Raw genomic sequence first — 27,030 nt, forward strand, 5'->3', positions numbered from 1 at the left:
GGCCACCTTGGGGGACATATTTGATCAAAAAGTGCGCTAAGAGCCTTAAATTTTTTGAGTACTGCTGCAACCTTCTTTTCATATATTGTGTACTAGCCAAAGTGATGTGCACCTGTGTTTTCTGTTTGATTTGTGGTAGACAATGAATGGAGTGGAGCTGCTCTATTCCTTCAGGCTGGGGACCCTGTTCTTGAGATCATGAGGAGTGCCAGTGACACCCCCCCCCCCCCCCCCCCCCCCCTGTGGTCATTCACTTATCCCCTATCCTTTAGATATGGGATTAGAGTTATCAGCTAGTATACCACAGTTACTTGCCTATTACCTGATGGGAGTTCAGATATCAGACAGAGATAAGCTGTAAGGTCACTTGGCAGCAAGGTGAAGCTAAAGTCTTGTCTGTTCCCAATGACAACAAAGAGAATTTGCTAATTTGCAAATATGGGAAAATCATTGCTCATATAGCAGCAGTCCGTAGGATGCTGAAAATGTAAATAAACCCTAAAGACGGCTTCCAGCGCCAACTTCTTTGTTATATGGTCCCTGCTGCTTAGTGCTTCCTGCTTTGCTCTTCGACATGCATGAAAATGCTTGCTCAGCCAAACTCTGTTGGGGGTTTGGGGCAGGTAAGGAATAACTTATTATAGTTTTAAAACCAGTCTGGTGGAAATATTGGCACTGGACAACCCTTATAATATGTTTGCCAACAGTAAAGTTTGTTCATCTAAACAATGTGACCACTCCATAGTATACAAAACGTAATACTTATGACACACAATAACTTAGTATCTCAGGCACAGTAGTTTACCTTTGACACCAAAGCATTCAGGGGATCCTCATGCTCCTCAACATTAATATTCAAACAAGAGGACAACCTCTCAATATTTTCGTGTAGCCTTTTCCCCAGACCACTGCTTTTCTGTTCAGCTTTTTCTCTTTCCATCAGATGAATTCTGCATATTAATATACATAGAATATTTATAGTTATATTATTTTATCACATTCGTTTTTCCACTAGCAATATCATACTTCTTTATTTCTATAGCAGAGTCATGTCAGGGTCAGCAGTATCTCAGTATTCTCAGAAGGTGGGGGATATATTGACAGATGACAGGTATATTACACTGCTGGAGGCTCATATAATTGGTGAGTGACCCTATATCCACAGATAATGCTCTATATAACCTGTAACTTTCTGGCCTCTGGGGGGCAGGCTACACCATTCCTGAGGACAGTAATAGTCTATGGACATGTTACTGACCATTGCCTTCTATTCACTGTACCTTTGCCATAAAGCACACCCACCCTGCTGAACTCTCTATGCAGGCTGCACACACAGGAAGTGGGTGTCTCCATTATGGCTGCCTGTAGGGATATTTTTTTAAAAAAAAACAACTCACTACAACATTTAGGTTCTCTTCTACTTACTGAAATTTACAATGTTCCACACAAAAAAAAAAAACTACCCGTTGCAACATAATCCCATATTTCTTTGCATATTCGCGCCATTTTTCCTCTGTAAGATCACGGATAAATTACCCATACAATACTATCAAATAGAGGGTCAATTCACTTCCACTAACCTTAATCGGTTCTCTAGTTCTTTAATCCTGTCATTTAATTCTTTTTTATCTCTACGGACAGAGTGTATCTCAGCGCTGATTTCTGCCTTTTCACTAGATGTATGGTCCAATTCCTTGATATGTTCTTTGAGGGTCTGCATCTGGGACAGCTGGCGGGCACATCTTTCTTTGTATTTTTCTAATTCCTCCTTTACTTCTTGCAGGTAGACATCTTTGGCTGTCAGCCGTTTCTTTAGGTCAGAAACCTTAAATGTAAAGGATGCATATAACAATGTCAGGATGCATGTATGATGGGAGCACATAATGGATCGCCTATGAAAAGCTGATCAAGGAAAAGAATCGGTCCTTCTTGATGAAGGACAACACAACTTTTTATAATTCAGTTATTCCACCATTAAGACACTTTTTAGTTTCTAAAGCAGTGATCTTCAATTTGTGCATCGGCAGCTTGTGCAAAACTACAACTCCCAACAGGCCCAGATAGCCATAGGCTGAAACTTGTAGGTCTAAAGGTGTTTCTAGTAAGCCTCAGGTTGGAGGCCACTCCAGCAACAACCTTACAGTGTTTTATTTCTAGTGTAAGCTCTGAGGGTTGATGTATGACACAGGGATTCTATCATGGGTTTCCTTAAATCTCTATATCATTTGGTTCCATCTTTATTCAGACCATAGGCATGAAGCAAAGTATTAAGCCTGGAGCATGCCTTTATATACTGTAAAGTCTCTTTCACGTGGCCTGATTATTGGCTGAATGAGCAGAACGCGATTGACCGACCAAGACAAAGAGCTTCTTCGTCGGCTGATTGGTTCTTATTTACTGCCAATATAATCAGTGTTTGCCGCTGCACATCGTCCTGTGTAAAAATGAGATGTGTCGGACAACATTGGTAACGTTTAGAGCCACCCAAACCATCCAGCATCAGTTCATGTGGCCCAGCCACATGATTATTCGTGCCTTGTGAAGGCTCAGTAAACAAGTACCATAAACAGCACTTGTTATGGGGAGCTGGACGGCCCATGTAAAAGGATCATTAGTCATATAATAGATTGAATCTGGAAAGTATTTGCTGCAACTACTGGTAACAAATGGAAATGCAAGTATAACAGTAAATCTATTAGTGTAAGAATTTTCCTAACAATCAGTACAAGCAAGAAAATGCTTGTTTTCATTATAAAGAAGCCATATTTTGGCCTATTTCCCCTTTTAAAGCATACATGCATTTAATAAAATATCATTGATCATTGTTATTATAACACTTGCCATTCCCTATTGTGTACAACTCTCCACCATCTACAAATAGATTACAGGGAAATGTTTTCCTTAGACTCTGAGTTAAGAACACTTAATGCAGAAAAGGGATACTTCACAGATCAAGAATAATTGATGATTATTAAATATACCTCTCTAACACCTAATAACTTGTAAAATAATGTATACAGGGTTTATACCAGGATCCAAAAACAATTATTAGAGTTTTTCTTTAGATTTCTTCTATGGTTAATTGCGGTTGTCGGTGGCAGGTCTTAGATGACAGGACCTAAGCAAAGGAACCTTAGTAACACAACAAAGCAGGAACCTTTATGACAAGAACACTAGAAAGAAGAGCAGCCAGATGGGATCAGTTTCTAGGGATGCTGGTGATGTATGGATCTTTAATGCTATGTTAATGTTTATAGGGTCAGGACTTTTCCTTAAGCTTTTTAAGGCTAGGTTCACACTGCGCCCAGAGATTCCGAGTGCGGCCAGCGCCGAAGTCGACGCTAGGACAGTGCGGACACTGCAGTCTCCAATAGACTGTGATGTGTTCCGCGAGTATTTCCGCCTGAAGAATGAGCAACGCCATTCTTCAGGCGGAAATTTTCAAGCGGATTTTCCATTCACAAATTCCGCTTCACAAATTCCGAAGTGTGAATTTGTGAACAGAAACCCATTCACTATATTATACATTTTAGCAAGCGGAATTTCTGCCTGCAATTTCAAAGTGGAATTGCAGGCGGAAATTCTGTAGTGTGAACCTAGCCTAACAGGTATAAGGATGCTATTAGACTAGCCGATGGCTACCCAGTGTGAGCATTGATTAACTAGATCGGTGCTCATTTAATGAGCCTATTACATTATTTGGTGGGCGGGATGCACATATGAACACTTGATCGTTTCTGTAGCCTTTTCTTTCAGCATTTGTCGGCTACACATCTCCTATTACACAGGGCTATGCGCTTCTGACAAACAGAGATTTGTATTATTCTGTCTAAATAAAGGCAACATACATGTACATATTGTGCATACATATTGCACTATAGTTGCATTGTGCAATAGAGCCCTATCTTAAAGCATATCTCCAATGTTGGTCCTGATAGCAGGATAGCTATGCAAAATTCGCTGCAACTTCAGGAAACAAGACTTTCCCTGCGACCATCGCGATCTGGAGACAGATTTGATGGAATTCCTGTGGTCTTGGTCTAGGGGTCAGAAGTTGCCACAAATTCTAAACAAATATTCTGCCGCCAGGACCATCATTGGACATTCACTTAAAAGGCCAAATACAAAAATCTGTAAAAGGGCCCTCACCTACCATGTGCCATTTATAATACTGGCGTCTTCTAATGTTGGATCCCTTAGGCACATTGGTGCCCTCAGGTACTAAGGTCCAGGGGCCTGCTACCAATGCTCCCATATAGCTACACACCCCCTGCCCCTCAAGTGAATATAACTGGGAAACCATAGTCTGTGTTTGCATTACAGAATCACGTAGCAACTAGATTAATGCATATGTATCCTTTGTCATGTCCATACATAATTGTGTACATATCCTTTAAGTATTTCAATCACTGACATAGGAAATAAAAATGATGTCCTCTTGCAACATTTGCAGATATATACTGTGTTGTAAACCATGTCATACGTAGGCTCCCATTCTAACAAAAGTATATACTGCACAGTAAGAATATTTTCACAGCATGCTAAGTGATTCAAATGCACGTGAACCATGACACATATCGCCCAATGGCAGAAACTACTACCTTTTGGCCTCGGTCAAGCAGTGGAGCTCTATAAAAATATTTGCTGTATATGTTGGGTGATTTCTTGGCATATACAGTAAAGTCCTTGCTAAAGCAGTGTGAAAATAGCATTAGTATATTTCCCCCACAGGATTTATTTTGGGGATATTATCTGAGGAGCTACGGGTTTCATAAGGGAAATATAGAAAAAAAAAAAAAAAAACACCAAATTGACTTGACATGGTAGAAGTGTAGAAGTAGCATTGCTTGGCAATTAGGAGAAGGTCAGGTACATTTTCTTTTTGAAGGAAATTGCACCTTATCTCACATTCTGGGTGTATTCCTTGTTCTTCTTCTGTACATGCTGCATACACAGAATCTGCCCACTGCCATGTACTGGTGTGCAAAATTGCTATAATGCTACAGTTCAGTATTACTATTACAAGGTATAGTCTCATCTGGAGTCCATATGCCTAATATTGTCCATAAGGGGGTCCCCAGCTTATATTTGGAGTCATTTGTGTGTTCCAGTAAATATGCTATTATTTAGGCCATGTTCACACACCATATGAAAATGGACCTAAATGGCGAAAAAGTGTCAGTTCTTTGCATGTTTTTTGGCCCCTAAAAATATGTCAGTTTTATTTAGGTGTGTGAACATGGCTTTATTTAAATGCCTGCCATGTACACAGCAACTCCAATGTGAAAGGGGTTGTCTGTGGGGAGGCAACTTTATTAGACAGTAATTTCACCCAAAATGTATTTATAAAGGGATTCAATTAACCTTTGATAACCCTTCAAATAACCATGAATCCTTCTGATAATGTATAGAGAGAGATTTAAAGTTAATGTGCACCTGTGTGAGGTCGCTCATTCTTTAATGGTCAATTTTGTTATATATTTTAGGAGCACCTAAAACTCACATTTTTCTAAAGAAGCTACAATTCCCCTGTATAGCTTTACACGTGAATTGTCATTGAACAAACTCTGAATACATCAATAGTATAAGCAAATATAAAAACCTCATAATGCCAAACTCCTAAACTCATCACGGACTCTGAAAAACTGCTAAAGTCCGCGTTGGTACAGATCAGCTCACTAAGGGATTGGAAAACATGCTGCCCATAGAAAATGGATGAGGAGGAATGAGCTGCTTGGAATAGAGACAAAGGCTGTGAGGAACATACAGACATGGGGGGACATTTATCAATGTTTGCTTATGTATTCCTTTTTTTTAGTTATTTTTTTCTTACTATTTTTGTGCTTATGTGCGACTTATTTATCAATTGCTTTCAGCCTGTTGATAAATTTCGTTCACTTAAGCACTTTTTCTTTTTTTGCTTTGGTAGTGGCTTTTTCTGCTCCATGTCTGAGCTGGAGTAAATTTAGTAGGTTTTTTCATGCGATGCGACTTTTTTTTGCGACTTTCGCACTTGATAAATCTCTGACCACTGCAAGTCAAAAATCACTTTTTGCTTTGGACACTGAACATACAAAAAGTCACAGAAAAAAAAGAGCGTAGTCGCACGTGCGACTTTTTTGCGACAATTTTAAGCAAAAAAAAAACTACTAAATGCTTTGATAAATGTGCAAATGTTTATCAAATGTGCAATCTCCTGTTTGGAGCCCGGGTGCGCTAGCACATGAACGCGTCATGCCCCCCGCCCAAAACAGAGGCAACCACACCCCCTCCATATTGCTCTATGGGAGAACCGAAGATTGCAGAACGGTTCTCCCATAGAACTATATGGAGGGGCATGGTGGCCCCGGCAGTCGCGGCTTTATGTGATGTCGGTCACGTGACTTTTCAAGTGATGTGGTCACATGACATGGAGTCTTACTCCGGCGAGAAACATTTATATATTTTTTTAAATCAACTGGTGCCAGAAAGTTAAACAAATTTGTAAATTACGTCTATTTAAAAATCTTTATTTTCAGTACTTTTTAGCAGCTGTATGCTACAGAGGAAATTCTTTGCGTTTTGAATTTCATTTTTGTCTTGTCCACAGTCCTCTCTGCTGACACCTGATGCCCATATCAGGAACTGTCCAGAGCAGGAGAAAATCCTCATAGCAAACCTATGCTGCTCTGGACAGTTCCTGACACGGACAGAGGTGTCAGCAGAGAGCACTGTGGACAAGACAAAAAAGAAATTCAAAAAGCAAAGAATTTCCTCTGTAGCATACAGCAGCTAATAAGTACTGGAAGGATAAAGATTTTTTAATACAAGTAATTTAAAAATCTGTTCAACTTTCTGGCACCAGTTCATTTAAAAAAAAAATGTAAAGGTTTCCACAGGAGTACCCCTTTAAGATTAGGCCACTTCCAGAAGAAGGTGTTTTGTGCGAAAGTAATTACAATAATGTTTTGTACAAGTGACTTCATTTTTTTTATTAGAAATTAATAGAGCGCATTCTGTCTACAGGTTGAGGGGATAAATTAATTTTCGCCGAAGTACTCCTTTAATTTGAACATTTAATAAATGGACCTCACCTCTGCTTGTAAACCAGTGTTCTTCACCAACAGGGCGGCATATTCACTCTGTGTGGACTCGGCAGTGAGTTTGTAGGTAAGTAACTGATCTCTTATCCCAGAGTTATAAGTAGCCTCAAAATGGAGAATATATAAAGAAGTACATTAATATACTTATGACACTGCAACCACTGGATGAGATTTCACTGTTCAGAATATAAAAATGTATTTATTAGTATACAAGAGCAATTTTACAAGAAAAAAGGTTGATATGGTTTTAGAACCAGTCCACAGAAGAATATACCCAGCACTGAATGCGTAACTGTACTCCTAGCTAAGGGACATTCAGGTGCTCAAATGTAGAGTAGAAGATACATCAAATGCAGAGATATAGAAGAATGGAGCACTCACCCGGTCTTGGCGTAAGAAAAACTTCTTTATTCTATCAAGGAATGCTTAGCGTTCCATGACATGCGGAAGAGCGGACAGGAACAGGGAGGTGGGGGAGTGGGATGGGCGACTGTCCGTATCGTGCAATCAGCGCTTCGTCAGGCCCCTAGCTTAATTACACAGGAGGGGGTGATTTATAAGACATGGTGCGCCATCACCATAGTAACAATGTAAACAACAAAATGTATACAAACTAAAAAAATGCTTTTAAAACAACAAGCTCCTTATGTGTGAATCACTGAACAGAACTGCAGGACATTAATTGTCATTTTTTTTCATTCCTTCTTTTAACCTGAGACCTTCTGTAGCATATAATCTAGATATCCATATAGCTGCTTTGGTAAGTAATTGCTGATGTCTGTTCTCTTTAGTAAACTGTTCGATCCTTTCTATAGCAGCAATCTTGAGTGATTTGGGGGAGCCATCATGAAATTCTGTGACATGTGAGATAAATTTCAATGCTCCCACTGCGGTTTTTAAAGACCTAAAATGTTCTCTTATCCGATGGAATAGTGGGCGTATTGTTTTCCCAACGTAAAAATATCCACAGTCACAGAAGATGGCATACACCCCAAAATCTGATCTGCATGTGATAAATTGCTTTATTTTGACGCTGTAACCTAATAATTGCAGTTCTTTGGATTTAGATTTGTGATTACAGAAGGAGCACGACCACAGGTATAATTTCCAATAGGTCTATATTCAGACAGCCACTGCATTTTTTTTCTTCCATTTTTTGGTGTCTGCTTCTTTATATAATCCTCTATGGTCGTGCTCTTCCTGTAAGTCACAATGAGGTTATTAACAGTGAACTCTGAAAGATTTTTATCCCACTGTAAGATATAGCAATTATTTGTTATGGCCTTCCTGATCATCTCATTCATAGGGGTGTTCGGGAAAACAAAAGTAAATCTATTGGTGATCTTTTTTGGTTTGGTTTTTAGTAACTCCCTACGTTCAATTTTGTCTCCCCTTTCCTTGCATTTTTTTATATTTTTTCTGCATAACATCGATTTCGGAGTCTTCTCTATGAGTCTGTGACTTGTTTCTGATAATTATTTTCATCATTATTGATTCTTTGAGACGAATCATTTGACTAAAAGGGATACTGTTCCTGGTGTATCTGGTGTGGGATGAGCTGTAGTGTAATAAGGCATTTTTCTCAGTGGGTTTTCTGTACCATTGTGATTACTCAATTCTGACCAATACATCAAGGAACTCCAATTCCATTCCTCCAAAATGTGACGTGAACGACATATTCACCGTGTTGGCTGTATTCAAAAAATTAACAAATTAGTCAAACTGTATTTCACTGCCACTCCAGATGAGGAAAATGTCATCCACGTAACGCCATATTGCTTTGATGTATTTGACATATAAATTCATGGAAGTAAAAATGTATTCCCTTTCATAAATGGCTAAAAAAATATTTGTGAATGCGCAGGAGATGGGAGTCCCCATCGCCGTGCCATTTGTTTGCTTGTACCAGGTGTTATTGTAATGAAAGTTGTTATTCTTCAAAATAAATTCCACTACTCCAGCAACAAACTTGACAACCTCGGGAGACTTATCTTTGCAGGCCAAGAACTCCCTTAGAGCCTGTATACCCCTATTCCAAGGGATGCAGGTATACAGGCTCTCGACGTCAATAGATGCCAGCTTATAATTGGACTGCAATTCCAGACCTTCCAGGGCCACAATGAGGTGTTGCGCAAATAGGTAGGTATTTGCTGCAAGACAGGGGAGACAAGCCAGTCAGCATAACTGGATAAAAACTCAGTGTGGCTTCCAATGCCCGTCACTACAGGGCGACCCGGGGGGGGGGGGAAGGGTGTCATGCGATTTTTATGCCCTTTGGGTAGAATATACCAACAAGCATTTTTTGGGGAGAGGGGGGAGAAGTTTTTCAGCTGTCTGTGTTGATAGAATGCCCTTCTCTGTGTGTACCCTAAGAAAAGAACGTAATTTGTTCATTATTCTAGGTGTGGGATCATAAGTCAACTTTTCATATACCTTAGGGTCACTAAGCTGTGTGTTAGCTTCTGCTTGATAATGCTCTTTATAGCACACAACTATAGCCCCCCCCCCCCCCCCTTCGTCTGATTTGGAGATGATTATGTCTTCATTACTGGTTAGCCAATCTAGAGCTTTTTCTCTTTTCTAGTTATATTGTGTTTTGGTTAAGGATATATAAGGGCTTTTACATCCCTGCAGACCTCCCGATGGAAGAGATCTATAGCCCCCTGGAGTGGCAGTGGGGTTAAATCTGGATCGAGTACCTCTGATGATGCCCTGTCAGAAGTGATCACCTCTACAGCGCCAAACCAAGGCCCGGCAACCCCTTTAGGAGAAAGCTCTGTCGGGGCAGCAGGAGAAAGAGGAATACCGCAAAGAAAAAAGAAGAGGAAAATTGACATTGCAACAATAGAAACAGAAACCCTTGTTGTCAACCTTACAGACTTGAAACTTAGTCCTGACCGTGTATCAGTCATCAATAAAGGACTACATTTTGGGTTAAAAGTTATATAAAACATTAGAAAATTCAATTTAAAGACATTTTTTGCTACATCTAATACTAAAAATATTAGCAACACAAAGAGTAATAGGGAAGGGGAACAGCAATGTACCATTAGTCCCTTAGGGTTTACCCCGATAAAAGGTTTAGAAGAGACAGAAGTAGAAACCCTCAGAGATCATATAGAGCTAGCCACAGACCAGCCAATGGGGCCCATAAAGAATATAGAACATAACAGGTTCACTAGAGGAAATGCCTCTAGATTTAACACCACTACCACTCCAGGGGGGGTATAGATCTCTTCCATTAGGGGGTCTGCAGGGATATGAAAGCCCTTTTTATATCCTCAACAAAAACACAATTTCACTAGAAAAGAGAAAAAAAGCTCTAGATTGGCTAACCAGTAATGAAGACATCATCATCTCCAAATCAGACGAAGAGGGGGGGGGCGCTATAGTTGTGTGGTATAAAGAGCATTATCAAGCAGAAGCTAACACACAGCTTAGTGACCCTAAGGTATATGAAAAGTTGACTTATGATTCCACACCTAGAATAATGAACAAATTACGTTCTTAGGGTAAACACAGAGAATGGGATTCTATAAACACAGAAAGCTGAAAAACTTCTCCCCAAAAAATGCTCGTTGGTATATTCTACCCAAAATGCATAAAAAAATCGCATGACCCCCCCCCCCAGGTCGCCCTATAGTGGCGGGCATAGGAAGCCCCACTGAGTTTTTATCCAGTTATGTCGACTGACTTTTCTCCCCTGTCTTGCAGTAAATACCTACCTATATACGTGACACCGGAGACCTCATTGTGGCCCTGGAAGGTCTGGAATGGCAGTTCGATTAAGCTGCCATCTATTGACGTAGAGGAGTTCTTGGCCTCCCGAAGTTGCCAAGTTTGTCGTTGGAGCAGTGGAATTTATTTTGAAGAATAACTCCTTTCAGTACAATAACACCTGGTACAAGCAAACGAATGGCAAGGCGATAGGGACTCCCAGATCTTGCGCATTCACAAATATTTTTTTAGCCATTTTTGAAAGGGAATACATTTCTACTTCCATGAATCCATATGTCAAATACATCACAGCAATATGGCGTTATGTGGACAGCATTTTCATCATCTGGAGTGGCAGTGAAATACAGCTTGACTAATTTGTTAATTTTTTTAATGCAGCCAACGCGGTGAATACGTCGTTAGGGCTGGGCGGTATGACCAAATATGTGTATTACTGTATTTTTGTAACTTATGGCGGTTCTACGGTATATAACGGTATTTCCCTCCCCCCCCCCCTGCCCCCAAATTAATTATCAGCCCAGCGCTGCTCTGTCCCCATCGGGGTATTACTCACGTCGCCCACAAGCGCTGCCCTACTTGTCCTCCTGTGTGTTGCGGGCCGCCGTCGCTGACACTCTATAGCTGTATTCATTTGCCCGGGAGGCAAAAGGTAAACAAAAATAAACTTTACCACCTGTTCCTACGTCGGCCTTACGCTCTTCCTGGGGACCGGAACGTCGGAGAGCCGACAGCCTATCATCAGCCACAGCGATTTTCCGCCTCGGCCGGCGATAGACTGAGCCCACTGTCATGTAAAAAGCTGGCTTCTTACATGACAGTGCGCTTAACCTATCACCAGCCGAGGCAGAACATCGTTGCGGCCGGTGATAGACTGATGGCTGTCCAATGTTCCCTTCCCAGGAAGCTGGTCCGGACCGACGGGGAAGTTGAGTTAAAGTTTATTTTGTTTACCTTTTGCAGCCGGGCATAGGGATACGGCTATAGTGTGTCAGCGACGGCGGCCCGCAACACACAGGAGGACAAGGAGGGCAGCGCTTGCGGGTGATATGTGAGTATTTACACCGATGGGGACAGCGCAGCGCTCGCGGGTCACTATGATTAGTTCCTCGATGGGGACAGCACAGCGCTGGGCTGATAATTCATTCATTCCCGAGGGGGAGGGGCCAAACTGGTATTGCAGTATGGGGAAAAATTCATATCGCGCAGGACAAAAATTTCGGTATTCGGTATGAATCGGTATAGAGCCCAGCCCTATATGTCGTTCATGTCACATTTTGGAGGAACGGAATTGGAGTTCCTTGATGTATTGGTCAGGAACAGTATCCCTTTTAGTCAAATGATTCCTCTCAAAAGTATCAATAATGATGAAAATAATTATCAGAAACAAGTCACAGTCTTAGAGAGAAGACTCCGAAATCGAGGTTATCCAGAAAAAATATTTTAAAAAGATGCAAGGGAAAGAGCAGACAAAATTGAACGTAGGGAGTTACTAAAAACCAAACCAAAAAAGATCACCAATAGATTTACTTTTGTTTTTCTTACACCCCTATGAATGAGACGATCAGGGAGGCCATAACAAATAATTGCTATATCTTACAGCAAGATAAAGATCTTTCAGAGTTCACTGTTAATAACCTCATTGTGACTTACAGGAAGAGCACGAGCATAGGGGATTATGTTAAGAAACAGACGCAAAAAAAAGGAAAAAGAAAAATTGGAAATTATACCTGTGGGTCGTGCTCCTTCTGTAATCACAATTCTAAATCCAAGGAACTCCAATTATTAGGTTACAGCGTCAAAATAAAGCAATTTATCACATGCAGATGAGATTTTGTGGTGTATGCCATCTTCTGTGACTGTGGATATTTTTACGTTGGGAAAACAATACACCCACTATTCCATCGGATAAGAGAACATTTTAGGTCTTTAAAAACCGCAGTGGGAGCAATGAAATTTATCTCACACGTCACAGAATTTCATGATGGCTCCCCCAAATCAATCAAGATTGCTGCTATAGAAAGGATCGAACAGTCAGCTACTAAAGAGAACAGACATCAGCAATTACTTACCAAAGCAGCAATATGGATATCTAGATTATATGCTACAGAAGGTCTCGGGCTAAATGAAAGGAATGATAAAAATTACAATTAATGCCCTGCAGTTCTGTTCAGTGATTCACACATAAAGGAGCTTGTTTTTTTTTTTTTTAAAGCATTTTTTTTCTTTTGTATACATAGAGGGGCATTTACTAATCTTTTACTATGTAGTCTGGTTTTTACCCTGTTTTTTTCTACTTCATTTTTGACTATGTGCGACAAATTTACTAAATTGTTGCACGGCATTAATAAATTTGGCACACATAGGCAAAAGTGGGAAATTTACTTCATGTAGTAGAAAAAAATAGTCCGTTCCTTTTTCCTGCTGTCTGAATAGGTTTGGCTGCCGGTTTCCTTCTGGATCTTTTGTTTTTGAGTTTTTTTTTAGCTTTTTCACCACATCTAAATAATTCAATAACTACAGTGGTCCCTCAAGTTACAATATTAATTGGTTCCAGGAAAACCATTGTAAGTTGAAACCATTGTATGTTGAGACCATAACTCTATGGAAACGTGGTAATTGGTTCTAAAGGCACCAAAATGTCATCCAAAATAGGAAAAAGTGACAAAGAAAAATAAGTAGATAACTAATATAGATAAAGCAAATCCTTACATATAAAAGTAATAAAGATCTGCTGGGAGCTGTAAATCACTGTCTATGTCAGTGTTTCCCAAGCAGGGAGCCTCCAGCTGTTGCAAAACTATAACTCCCAGCATGCCTGGACAGCCAAAGGCTGTCCGGGCATGCTGGGAGTTGTAGTTTTGCAAAAGATGGGGCCACCCTGCTTGGCAAACACTGGTCTATGTAGAGGACAGGAGCTTCTTCAGGGGTCCTGTAAAGTACAGGCAATGTCCCAAACAAGTAATGGAGTCGCCCTCACCTGGTGTCCAAAAGAGCAGCTAACCCTGATACAGGTAAAGTGTACAGAACATGTAATACCAGACACCAGTCAGTGCATACACTTCAGTAATACAGGGGTTTTACCAGTGAATGCCCATTTTGATTGGTTGGTTCTTCCAGCCATTGACACGTTTTACAGATCTGGACTGTCTGTAGCATTGTATGTTGAGTCTGGTTTCAACTTACGATGGTCCAGAAAAGACCATTGTATGTTGAAACTATTGTATGTTGAGGCCATGGTAAGTTGAGGGATCACTGTAAATTGTAGTCATGGCTCAGAAGTGGTAAACGGCGTTTAGTGTGTGTGTGTGTGTGTGTTTATTACATTTTTTTAACACAGTTTTTTTCTCCCTAAATGTACTTACACTTTTTTTTTTTTTTTGGTTACTTCTTCTACAGATCTGTGTATCCTGTGGACTCCTTCGGATTCGGTGGACTACTTCGATGACCAGCGTTTTTCTTTGCTTGATGTTAATAAAATGGTTAACGAGGGCTTGTGGGGGAGTGTTTTTTGTAATAAATTTTTTTTAAAACCTGTTGTGTTTTATTTTTATTTTACTTTACTAGACAGGCTTAGTAGTGGAAGCTGTCTTATAGACTGAGTCCATTACTAAGCCAGGCTTAGCGTTAGCCACAAAAACAGCTAGCGCTAACCCCCAATTATTACCCCGGTACCCAACACCACAGGGGTGCCGGGAAGAGCCGGTACCAACAGGCCCGGAGCGTCAAAAATGGCGCTCCTGGGCCTAGGCGGTAACAGGCTGGCGTTATTTAGGTTGGGGAGGGCCAGTAACAATGGTCCTCGCCCACCCTGGTAACGTCAGGCTGTTACTGTTTGGTTGGTATTTGGTTGAGAATAAAAATAGGGGGACCCTATGCATTTTTTTAATATATTTAATTATTTATTTAAAAAAAAAAACGCATAGGGTCCCCCCTATTTTCATTCTCAGCCAAATACCAACCAAACAGTAACAGCCTGACGTTCCCAGGGTGGGCGAGGACCATTGTTACTGGCCCTCCCCAGCCTAAATAACGCCAGCCTGTTACCGCCTAGGCCCAGGAGCGCCATTTTTGACGCTCCAGGCCTGTTGGTACCGGCTCTTCCCGGCACCCCTGTGGCGTTGGGTACCGGGGTAATAATAGGGGGTTAGCGCTAGCTGTTTTTGTGGCTAGCGCTAAGCCCAGGTTAGTAATGGACTCTGTCTATAAGACAGCTTCCACTACTAAGCCTGTCTAGTAAAGTAAGAAAAAAACACAACAGGTTTTAAAAAATTTTTATTACAAAAAACACTCCCCCACAAGCCCTCGTTAACCATTTTATTAAAATCAAACAAAGAAAAACGCTGGTCATTGAAGTAGTCCACCGAATCCGAAGGAGTCCACAGGATAAACGGATCTGAAATGAGAAGAAAACAAAAAAAATGGGTTAGTACATTTATTATCACCTGCTCACACATCTCCCGCCCCGCATGACTACAACTGCCAGCATGCCCTTACAGTAAGGACATGCTGGGAGTTGTAGTTGTGTGGTGCAGGAGATGTGTGGGCAAGTGACAAGCTTGTCCCCTGCCCCCAGCTGCAGGACTACAACTCCCAGCATGCCCTTACAGTAAGGTGGGGCGGAGGCCGGGCACAGTGTTTCCCAACCTGGGACTTGTAGTTTTGCAACATCTGGAGGCACCCTGGTTGGAAAACACTGTTTTAGGCCAGTGTTTCCCAGCCAGGGTGCCTCCAGATGTTGCAAAACTACAAGCCCCAGCATGCCTGGACAGTCAAAGGCTGTCTAGGCATGCTGGGAGTTGTAGTTTTGCAACATCTGGAGGCAACCTGGCTGGGAAACACTGGCCTAAAACAGTGTTTCACAACCAGGGTGCCTCCAGATGTTGCAAAACTACAAGCCCCAGCATGCCTGGACAGTCAAAGGCTGTCTAGGCATGCTGGGAGTTGTAGTTTTGCAACATCTGGAGGCAACCTGGCTGGGAAACACTGGCCTAAAACAGTGTTTCCCAACCAAGGTGCCTCCAGATGTTGCAAAACTACAAGTCCCAGCATGCCTGGACAGTCAAAGGCTGTCTAGGCATGCTGGGAGTTGTAGTTTTGCAACATCTGGAGGCAACCTGGCTGGGAAACACTGGCCTAAAACAGTGTTTCCCAACCAGGGTGCCTCCAGATGTTGCAAAACTACAAGTCCCAGCATGCCTGGACAGTCAAAGGCTGTCTAGGCATGCTGGGAGTTGTAGTTTTGCAACATCTGGAGGCAACCTGGCTGGGAAACACTGGCCTAAAACAGTGTTTCCCAACCAGGGTGCCTCCAGATGTTGCAAAACTACAAGCCCCAGCATGCCTGGACAGTCAAAGGCTGTCCAGGCATGCTGGGAGTTGTAGTCTTGCAACATCTGGAGGCACCCTGGTTGGGAAACACTGGCCTAAAACAGTGTTTCCCAACCAGGGTGACTGTTTTAGGCCAGTGTTTCCCAACTGTTTTAGGCCAGTGTTTCCCAACCAGGGTGCCTCCAGCTGTTGCTAAACTACAACTCCCAGCATGCCTGGACAGCCAAAGGCTGTCCAGGCATGCTGTGAGTTGTAGTCTTGCAACAACTGGAGGCACCCTGGTTGGGAAGCCTGCGCAACTTACCGGCTTCCGTAGGATCCAGCGCTGCACGACACTGCCGCGCGACACTGCCGCGCGACACTGCCGCGCGACGATCTCCGACAGCAATCGTCGCTGGAGCCTCGGAAGGGTAAGTGAACTTATTCGCCGGTCCCCTTCAGCTGTTTAGTTTTGCAACAGCTGGAGGACTACAGTTTACAGACCACAAACCAGTGGTCTGCAAACTGTGGCCCTCCAGCTGTTGCAAAACTACAACTCCCAGCATGCCTGGACAGCCAATGGCTGTCCAGGCATGCTGGGAGTTGTAGTCTTGCAACATCTGGAGGCACCCTGGTTGGGAAACACTGTTTTAGGCCAGTGTTTCCCAACAAGGGTGCCTCCAGCTGTTGCAAAACTACAACTCCCAGCATGCCCGGACAGCCAAAGGGTGTCCAGGCATGCTGGGAGTTGTAGTCTTGTAACATCTGGAGGCACCCTGGTTGGGAAACACTGTTTTAGGCCAGTGTTTCCCAACAAGGGTGCCTCCAGCTGTTGCAAAACTACAACTCCCAGCATGCCCGGACAGCCAAAGGGTGTCCAGGCATGCTGGGAGTTGTAGTCTTGCAACATTTGGAGGCACCCTGGTTGGGAAGCTTGCGCAACTTACCGGCTTCCGTAGGATCCAGCGCTGCACGACACTGCCGCGCGACGATCTCCGTCAGCGATCGTCGCTGGAGCCTCGGAAGGGTAAGTGAACTTCTTCGCCGGTCCCCTTCAGCTGTTTAGTTTTGCAACAGCTGGAGGACTACAGTTTACAGACCACACACCAGTGGTCTGCAAACTGTGGCCCTCCAGCTGTTGCAAAACTACAACACCCAGCATGCCCTGACAGCCAAAGCCTATGGCTCTCAGGGCAGGAGCCCGGGCTGACATTACAGTGCAGCCGCCCGGGCTCCTCATACAGTCTCCCCGCTACCCCCCTTGTCTCCCGCCCGGGCTCCTCATACGGCCTCCCCGCTACCCCCCCCCCCCCTCCCTCTCCCCTTGTCTCCCGCCCGCGCCGCTCAGCTCCCGCTGCTACAAGACTACAACTCCCAGCATGTCCTCACTGTAAGGCCATGCTGGGACTTGTAGTCTTGCAACAGCAGACAGATGGGAGTTGTGTGGCGCTGGCAGGTGAGAGGGGGGGATATAAATCACTGTAGTGTCCCGGTAGCGCAGTGAGGGTAGCGCGGAGAAAGTATGTCGGAGCCCGGGCGGCAGTAGCTTTTCCTGCTCCATGTTGGAGCTGGAGTAAATTTAGTCAATTTTTATGGCCGTTGCGACAGTTTATTGCGCAACTGCGACTGTCTCAGTTAATAAATTCCTGACCACTGCAAGTAAAAACTGAAAACTTGCGTAAATTAAGCGGGAAATTTTTTTTCTACTTTCTAGCTCTTGCTAGGGAAAGTCGCACAATTTATAGGGTAGGCGCAATTGCGACAATTTTGCGCCAAAAATAGTCAGAAAAAAATTACTAAACCCCTTAGTAAATGCCCCCCATTGTTGTTTACATTGTTACTATGGTGATGGCGCCCCTTGTCTTTATAAACACCCCCTCCTGTGTAATTAAGCTAGGGGCCTGATGAAGCGCTGATTGCACGATACGGACCGTCGCCCATCCCATTCCCCCACCTCCCTGTTCCTGTCCGCTCTTCCGCATGTCATGGAACGCTAAGCGTACCGTGATACGATAAAGACGTTTTTCTTACGCCAAGACCGGGTGAGTGCTCCATTCTTCTATATCTCTGCATTGGATGGTTTTGCCAACTGAATATGGTAGGTGGATAGATGGTCTTTGTGTAGTAAACTATAGCCTTTGCCAGTGGTCTCCAAACTGTGGACCTCTAGATGTTGCAAAATTACAACGTCCGGCATGCCCGGACAGCCAACGGCTGTCCGGGCATGCTGGGCGTTGTAGTTTTGCAATAGCTGGAGCTCCACAGCTTGGAGACTACTGGCCTATGGGAACTGCAATAAATTAAAATAATTTGGACTAACAAGTATATCGGAGCTAGGTAAGTGTACCTGACCTAAAAAGTATACTGTAGTCATTTACCACTCGAAGATATGAACATATGCCAGGGCACACGCTGCTGCCATAGACAATAATTGGGAAAGTTCAGTGTGTGTTTTCCCCTGCTGAGCTGGAGCATATAAAAAGAAAAATGATGATCACGTTAAATTTAATTTGTGCTTGCATGATTAAATGGGTAGAAAATGTTCTTTTTTATTTTTGCAATAATCCACCATACTTAACTATTGGACATAGTTGGGTCGTCGTTTAACCTTGAACTGCTGAATGCTCCATATTTCACTTGTGATTGCTTCTGATTTTTAATCGCATTACATGAGCGCCCTCCAGTGACGAAACACTGAACACGTTTTGCGACTGAAAACTAAGTCTTTCATTATGCACAAAAACAATCACAATGTGCTCGACATATGCGGATATACCTATTTACTGTCAGACATGTTTAATAAACATTTTAACCCTTATTGTTCACCTTTTTTTTCAAATACACCTGTCATATTGGAATTTAACCGGATATATTGCTATTTCCATTTATATTGTGAAATTGGCATTTTAGTCTTGGCATTCAAAAGGGACCACATTGGCCCATCGACATGCCTAAATTTGAATAAGGAAACGCAAACCATTGCAAAATATATATATTTTTTAGGACAGTTTTCCCAACCTGTGACTCTACAGCTGTTGCAAAACTACAACTCCCATAATGCCCTGACCGCACTGAGTTGTCATGAAACATGTTGACAAAAAAGGATTTTAGTCATGCAGAACCAGTTTCCTACCAGCAGGGGTCACTGTTATAGTGCCCCAATATCTATAGGAATAAATTTTTTTGCCTTTTTTACAGAAACTTTGAAAACTGAACAATTATAAGGAAGAAGAAAACAGATGGAGGAACACTCACCAGGCAGGTACTTCTTTATTCACGGAGCTGTGACATCAAACGGGGTACAGGCGGGGGAGTGGGATGGAGGAGGGGCAGCCGCTGTGCGCACTTCCTCAAGCCGAATGTGAACAATTACAATGGTATGTTTATACGGTGGAATTCCACAACTCCACAGAAATTCCGTTGAGCAAAGCTTGCTAAACGGAATTGCGAATTCCACCAAAATTGTGGCGGAATTTCAGCGGCCTTCTGTGTTATCCACAGAAATTCAAGCCCCATTTAATTCAATAGGATTCCGCCATGGAATTCTGGAAAATAGAAGACTAGTCTTGTAATTTGATGAAATGTGTAAACTCTGCTGTCTTAATGGGACTGCAGAATCCCATTCAAATCAATTTGAAGTAAATTACGGTGGAATTCCACCGTATAAACAGACCCTAAGGCTTAAAGGGGGAGATTTATCAATACCTGTCCAGAGGAAAAGTTGCTGAGTCTCCCATAGCAACCAATCAGATCTCTTCTTTCATTTTTTCAGGGGCCGTTTCAGAAATGAAAGAAGCGATCTGATTAGTTGCTATGGGAGACTCAGCAACTTTTCCGCTAGACAGGTTTTGATAAATCTCCCCCATAGTCTGTACTGTATATCTGGTCTTTGAGTACCTCCTTTATGGCCCTTTTAAATTCATTTGCTCAGCACAGAATTTAGAAAGCTAAATTTTCTTTAAAAGATAGACCAAGAAAACCTCACCATACTTGGTATTTTTCTGGGCTAAAAACTCAGAGGCAAAATGTAAGCTGAAAGTCAACATGGAAACATGAAATGCCATACCCCCATGGTGGTGGTGTTTGTTTATTTTTTTATTTTTTTGGGGGGGCATTTTTTTCGTCTCTGAGGCATTTTAAAAAAAATAGAAGCATACTGAGGGTATGGCATTTTTTCTTAAAATCTTGCCGTATTTACCACCAATAGACTTCTCTGAGAAGAAAATAGATATGTATGGACACTGGGGTTTTTTTGTAATGTTTTTTTTTCCCTATTATGAATAAGAATCCTTGAGTAACATGATATATGACTCAAAGGGGATAAAATGCCAAAGACAAAAATGCTTATACCAATACACATTATTTTTGGGAAAACCACCACACAAAAAAAATAATTATGGGGCAGTTTTTTGTCACAATTTTTTTTGGCTATAAAAATGCAAAACAAAATGTTTGTCTGTTCTTAGCCTTAAAGAGGACCTAAAAACTTGAGCTTTCCTAATCCATTCTACAGATTCACGCACTGTTTTCCTATCCCAGTCCTCCCTGTTCACCAGTTATTGGTGCTGTTCATTTTGGCACTCCATATGCTAATAAGGGCCTTGACTGTTAACTGCGCAGTCATCAATGCTCAGTTCCCAAAGGGGAGAGAGCTCAGCTTAACTCCCTGTTGAGATCAATGGTGAATTTTACATGATGAAAGAATCACATGATTTGTAATAAGAAAAAAAAAAAAAAAGGAGGACAAAATAAGACAGGGAAGTTTTTGGTGGTGTTTTTTTTTCTTCTACAGAAAAAAATTCATAAAAAATAAGCAAAACAAAATTTTCGTTCAAAGGTAGCCTTAAAGGGGAACTCCGGTTTTGTAAAAATTATCCCCTGTATCCCCACAGGATAGGGGGATAAGTGTTTGATCGCGAGGCATCCAACCATTGGGACCCCCTTTGTTCTCCTGAACTGGGCCCAATTTGTCCTTGCTTAACTCCCCAGTTGTGTCTTCTACCCTGAGCGCTCCGATCCCTACCTTCAGAGAGGCACTTGTGGTAAACAGGAGTGACAGGCCTCTCAGCCAATCAATGGAAGATGTGACTGGTGAGTCAAGGGTGGAGAAACAGGGCTCAGTTCAGGAGATGGGGGGGGGGGGAGGGGCTCCAGTGGTTAGACCCCTGCAATCAAACACTTCCTATCCTGTGGATAAGGCATAAGTTTTACAAAACCGGAATACCCTTTTAAGTTTGTAGTAGGTACTCTTACTTACTGCACCACTGCTGTGCAGTATAGATGGATGGATAGATAGACATTAAAGGGTACCTCTCATCAAATAAACTTTTGATATATTTTAGATTAATGAATGTTGAATAACTTTCCAATAGCACGTTAATGAAAAATATGCTTCTTTCTATTGTATTTTTCCCGATCAGTCCTGTCAGCAAGCATTTCTGACTCATGCTGGAGTCCTAAACACTCAAGCTGCCAGCCTGATTTGTTCACAGCCAAACAGGCTGTGAACAAAGCAGGCTGGCAGCTCTGAGTGTTCTCCTTTGTGAACAAAGCAGACTGGCAGCTCGTAGTGTTTAGGACTCCAGCATGAGTCTGAAATGCTTGCTGCCAGGACTGGTAGGGAGACCCCTAGTGGTCATTTCTTCAAAAAGGAAAATTAAATAGAAAGAAGCATATTTTTTAATAACATGCAATTGTAAAGTTATTCTGCATACATTAATCTATAACATATCAAAAGTTTTTTTGATGAGAGGTACCCTTTAAGATAGGCAGTCCACAATATCTCAAAAAAGAACCTTGGCACTGCTGGGCTCACGCACTTCATGCATACGGACACTAACACCTGACCAGGATCCTAACACTGTGCTATGGGTTGTGCTCACTGTACATGCAGATAGTCCATTCAAAGTACGCTCCCAAGATTAGAAAACACAGGGCACTCACCACTCTGTAAGTGCTTTATTTCGGATCTCTTACATCAAGTGCAGACAGACGCTTGTGCAAGGGTGCCTCGCTAGGCAATGATGCCGTTTCATGCAGGACTTGGGCTTTAACTGGCCCGCAAGTCCAGCACGAAACGGCACAGTTGCCCATCGAGACACCCTTGCACGAGCATCTGTCTTCACTTGATGTAAGAGATACGAAATAAAGCATACACTGAAGCATTACAGAGTAGTGAGTGCCCTGTGTTTTCTAATCTTAGGAGCATACTAAGATAGACAGTTAGTCCATCCTTAGTGTGGAGAAGGGGCACACAGCTTAAAGGGGTACTCCGGTGTAAAACTTTTTTTTTTTTTTTAAATCAACTGGTGCCAGAAAGGTAAATAGATTTGTAAATTACTTCTATAAAAAAATCTTTACCCTTCCAGTACTTTTTAGCAGCTGTATGCTACAGAGGAAATTATTTTCTTTTTGAATTTCTTTTTTGTCTTGTCCACAGTGCTCTCTGGTGACACCGGATGCCCATATCAGGAACTATTCAGAGCAGGAGAGAATTCCCATTGCAAACCTCTGCTGCTCTGGATAGTTCCTGAAACAGACAGAGGTGTCAGCAGAGAGCACTGTGGACAAGACAAAAAATAAATTAAAAAAGAAAAGAATTTCCTCTGCAGCTGTATTTTAACAGAAGTCATTTACAAATCTGTTTAACTTTCTGGCACCAGCTGATTAAAAAAAAAAAATAATGTTTTCCACTGGAGTACCCCTTTAACTGATGCCATGCCAGTGCCTCTTCATTATTCTTTGGAGGTTTGAGATCACTGACACAAGGAAACAGGCTCCAGTATTCAATCTGCAAAAATGGGTCCACTACTTTCAAGCATATCCATCTTTTATGAAGATATTCCATGTTTGCCAGATACAATCTAATTTTGATCAATAATACTGGCTTTGCCTTTTTATTATAAATCTTAATGTATCTGAAATGCCCCTGGCATGACCTTTTGGGCTATATCTGTATATACATTTAATATTGTCTCACCTTATCTTCTCCAGGGCTGTCAATGAGGTCATAGTAGTGCCTGGAAAAGAAGAACCAGTGAGTTACAAAGTACATGTACATAATGTTCTAAAAACAACATTTTCTGATGTAAAGGTGATTCTGGGAGTCAAAAACCTCCTACAGTCTGTTTGTTCAGTAGAACAGATAAGGTGTATATGTTTTTTCCTATCATAGGTGAACTTAAATAGCTTAGACATCCATCGAATATTAATGAAGTGGTTGTCTATTCACAGATATAGGTTAAATGCCACTAGGATATGAAAGGAATGTCCTATGAGAGAGGGGCCTTCCTCTCTAACCTATACTGATAAACTGGTAGTGACAATAGAAAAGTGCCATTCCCAATTGACTCCTGTTGGCTATTTCTGGGTAGCTTGATCATTAGTCATGGACTTAAAGCCAATGTCAAGTGAAGCCACCAGGAGACAAAGTGACTTGGTTCTTTTCTAGCACTTCTAGCACTTGCAGAGACTGGCGAGGGTTTCAGCACATTTACTGCTGCTATTAGACAGACCAGCTGGCCCATGACCAGAGGGTGCCTGAAGCCACTCAGATACCCTACTTCTTAACACCAAAGACCAGGGTGGTACCGTTACACATTTTGCATTGGGGCCTAAGAACTAAGAGATGTTACATCTCTGCCCATGTCACCCTTATTGCACTCCTATAGTTATATTAAAATGGAACATAAAGAGAAAGCTTTAATATCTACCAATGCAAATATTTGGTATTGCCCACAGAAGCCTAGAAGCTTGCATTATATACGGCTACGCAGTAAAAAGGAAGAAGATAAAGTGCAGTCCTATCTATACACCTGTACAGTAAGTGTTGTTAGGCAGTCATATATATTGCACCTGACCATATTCCATTAAAGTATGTGTTTTTGTGTAGTCTGTTCCTGATCTGGCAAGCCTTTTGTAATGTAGTTGTTGTGGTTTAAATACGTCAAAAAAAATACCGGACGCTACAGAGTAGAGAAGTATGTGTCCAATGCAAGCTGTTGCCAACCAAGAGTCACCAAGCAGGTTGGACGAGTGGCCTTTTCCATCTATAATTACAAGACTATGTAATCTTATATTTTGTTTTTAAACATCCCATTATTTCTATGTTTTTATACTACAGGCCAGTACTATCCGTACTGATATCTGTATTGATTTTTTTTGTAACCCACTTTGGAGGGGAAGTAAGCTACTTCCTTCCACACTCCCATGAGTTAAATACTAAGATATTCTTCAAAGCATTGACTGGTTATCTCTTAAAGAGACAAAGACAATTTTGATTTACATAAAGAAATCCTTTTTGTTTTGTCCCGCTGCGCTTAGACAGCTTTAAACCTTTTATTTTCTTCTATTTGGAGTATTCATATTTTAAATTTACCTTTTATAATATGGTAGCAAAAAAATAAATATGTCCCTTTTTACGCCATTTATTGTGCAGTAAAAAGAATGAATAATGTGTTAACTTCATTCTGCTTGAATGTTTGATCACTTTTATAAAAAAAATTTAACCACCATGGGATTTTTGCGTATTATTTTAAAGTGTTATTGTCATTTCAGAAATATTTGACATGTCATAGAGACATGTTTAAAGTTTTGTAATAGGTGGGGGTCTGGGTGCTGGGACCTGCACCAACTGTTACAACCAGTGGGAGAAGCACACAGCTGAGCGATATTTCTCCCTGCTGTCTTACACCCATCTTCTATGTGAGCGAGACAGCGGAAAGAAACAGCACTCAGCAGCACCCTTCTCCTGCTGGTTCTAATGATAGTTGGGGGTCCCAGCAGCCAGCCCCCACTGAAAAAAACTTTTAACTTGTCTCTATGCCATGTCGAATGTTTTCAGACATAACAGTAACACTAACTTTTGACTTTAGAGTATTTTAGTGAAGAACTGTGATTCATAGGTATTCTTCCTCCAAAGCACACAGCGGGATGAATCAGGTGCTGAGACCAGATCAGGGTATGGGGAATTGTATTACCCACAATGCAACACATTTCCTCAGGCATGTAGGATAGGACTAAACACAGAGGTTATATAGGGAAATTTTTTACCCCTAAAAGGGACAAAAAAATGTACCCTTTACAGGTATCTTTAGAACAGATAATACAATATGCACACATCATTAAAAATAAATAATTAAAAATTGTTCGGTACATAATACAAAGAAAAGCATATGTAAAACAAGACATACAACAATATAAAAAATAATATACAATACATATAATTATATCAAATATTCTTTAGAGGACATGGAATTTAGCGGGCATTTTCTATTTTATTTAATCCATCTGGAAATAAAGTGACCAAAGTAAAAATCCAAACTGCATAAGTTAAATAGTAGAGAAGAATTTTGGATTTTTACTTTGGTCACTTTATTTCCGAATGAATTAAATGAAACAATAGAAAATGCCCGCTAAATTCCATGTCCTCTATAGAATATTTGATTAATTATACATACTATATATTCTTATTTTTTTTATATTGTTGCATGTCTTGTTTAACATATGCTTTTCTGTGTATTATGTATATAACAATTTAAATTATTTATTTTTAATGATGTGCGCATATTATATTATCTATTCTAAAGAGGGTAAATTTTTTGTCCCTTTTGGGGGTAAAAAAAATTCCCTATATAACCTCTGTTTAGTCCTATCCTACATGCCTGAGGAAGCAGATTCTCCGTGAAATGCGTTGCATTGTGGGTAATAAAATTCCCCTAACCCTGATTTGGTCTTAGCGCCTGATTCATCCTGCTGTGTGCTTTGGAGGAGGGATCGTTGTTCTTATGCTGTTTCTTGGCATGGAGTGGCTGCAGAGACCTTCATTTTCTACGCATGCAATTTCATTGTTGTACTTGGTTATCAGTACCAACATCCTAGGTAAGCGCAGTTCACATTTAGCGCATCCTTCTGTGTTTATCTTTGATATGTATTCTTGTCCACTACAGTTTTGGGTTTATATAGCTCAGCATCAGGTCTGTATGAGAAACACTTTTTTCTGCAGGTTATTTTCCAAAATAATCGCCCTGCTTGACCTTACGTCTTTTATCTAACAAAAAACAGTGACTTCAAACTCAGCAAAATCTTTGTTTATACTTCCCAGGAGTTGAACGTGTTTTCTTTGTAGCATTCAGTAAGAAAAACCAGGCACATAAAATCACATTACGTAATACATCCCCACAGGTGCACTGAGATTGTTTAGGCCTTGTTCACAGTGCCGAAAACGTATGGAATGTCAGCCCGGAAAACATGGCCGGACATTTTGCACATTTGAATGTTCCAGCGGACACTAGGACCACTCACATGTGGCAAAAAGGCTTGTGGGCCCCTCCAGACACAGAGGCTTGAGTGCGACTGCTATCCCTGTACCTCCTATAACTACACAACTGATTGGGTCTGATCTATGTTCTGTGTGCAAGTTTAAAGGAGCTGGTAAAACTATGCCCCAAAATTATATAGTTCCTATATAATTTCATAGGAACTATATACTATCTATCTAACGTCACAATGGTGATGTGTAAAGAATCTTACATGGTTGGAGCATTTGATAAAAAAAATATCTACGAGGTCACAATGAAAGTACAAAATACCTTTTCGTTTTCTGGGGGCCATCTTTAGTTTTGGTGAATGAATGTTCTTTATTATGGAACTAAAGACAAAAAAGAACAAAGGTAAAAAAAGTGCTATTACTGAAAATCTATTAACCTCATTTATAGAATAAATCAATGGAATTTCAGCATAGACTGTGACTATGTAATATCCATTAGCTTTGGTCACATGACAACAGTAAAGGCTAATGCACATGGCTGTAATATTACTTAACTTCCCATAGCGTTCTACGAGGCCTCTACTGTACCTTTATATGTCTCCAATATCATACAATGGCTATTGGACCCTGTATGAA

General features: G+C 41.4%; 1 protein-coding gene across 2 annotated transcripts in view; it reads right to left on the minus strand.

The window, feature by feature from the left end:
• LOC130295049 (coiled-coil domain-containing protein 170-like) overlaps positions 1-27,030 on the minus strand; it is a 74,942-nt gene that overhangs the window by 34,469 nt on the left and 13,443 nt on the right. The window contains exons 2-6 of one of the 2 annotated variants that reach the window (XM_056545287.1): positions 26,717-26,775; positions 23,107-23,146; positions 7,074-7,187; positions 1,581-1,825; positions 806-950 (exon numbers count right to left, since the gene is read on the minus strand). In XM_056545287.1, the coding sequence (XP_056401262.1) occupies positions 806-950; positions 1,581-1,825; positions 7,074-7,187; positions 23,107-23,146; positions 26,717-26,775 (603 nt within the window). The remainder of the gene's footprint in view (positions 1-805; positions 951-1,580; positions 1,826-7,073; positions 7,188-23,106; positions 23,147-26,716; positions 26,776-27,030) is intronic. The other variant, XM_056545288.1, reaches the window with a different exon arrangement.

Source organism: Hyla sarda, chromosome 11 (assembly GCF_029499605.1).
Source record: "Hyla sarda isolate aHylSar1 chromosome 11, aHylSar1.hap1, whole genome shotgun sequence".
NCBI classification, from domain to species: domain Eukaryota; kingdom Metazoa; phylum Chordata; class Amphibia; order Anura; family Hylidae; genus Hyla; species Hyla sarda.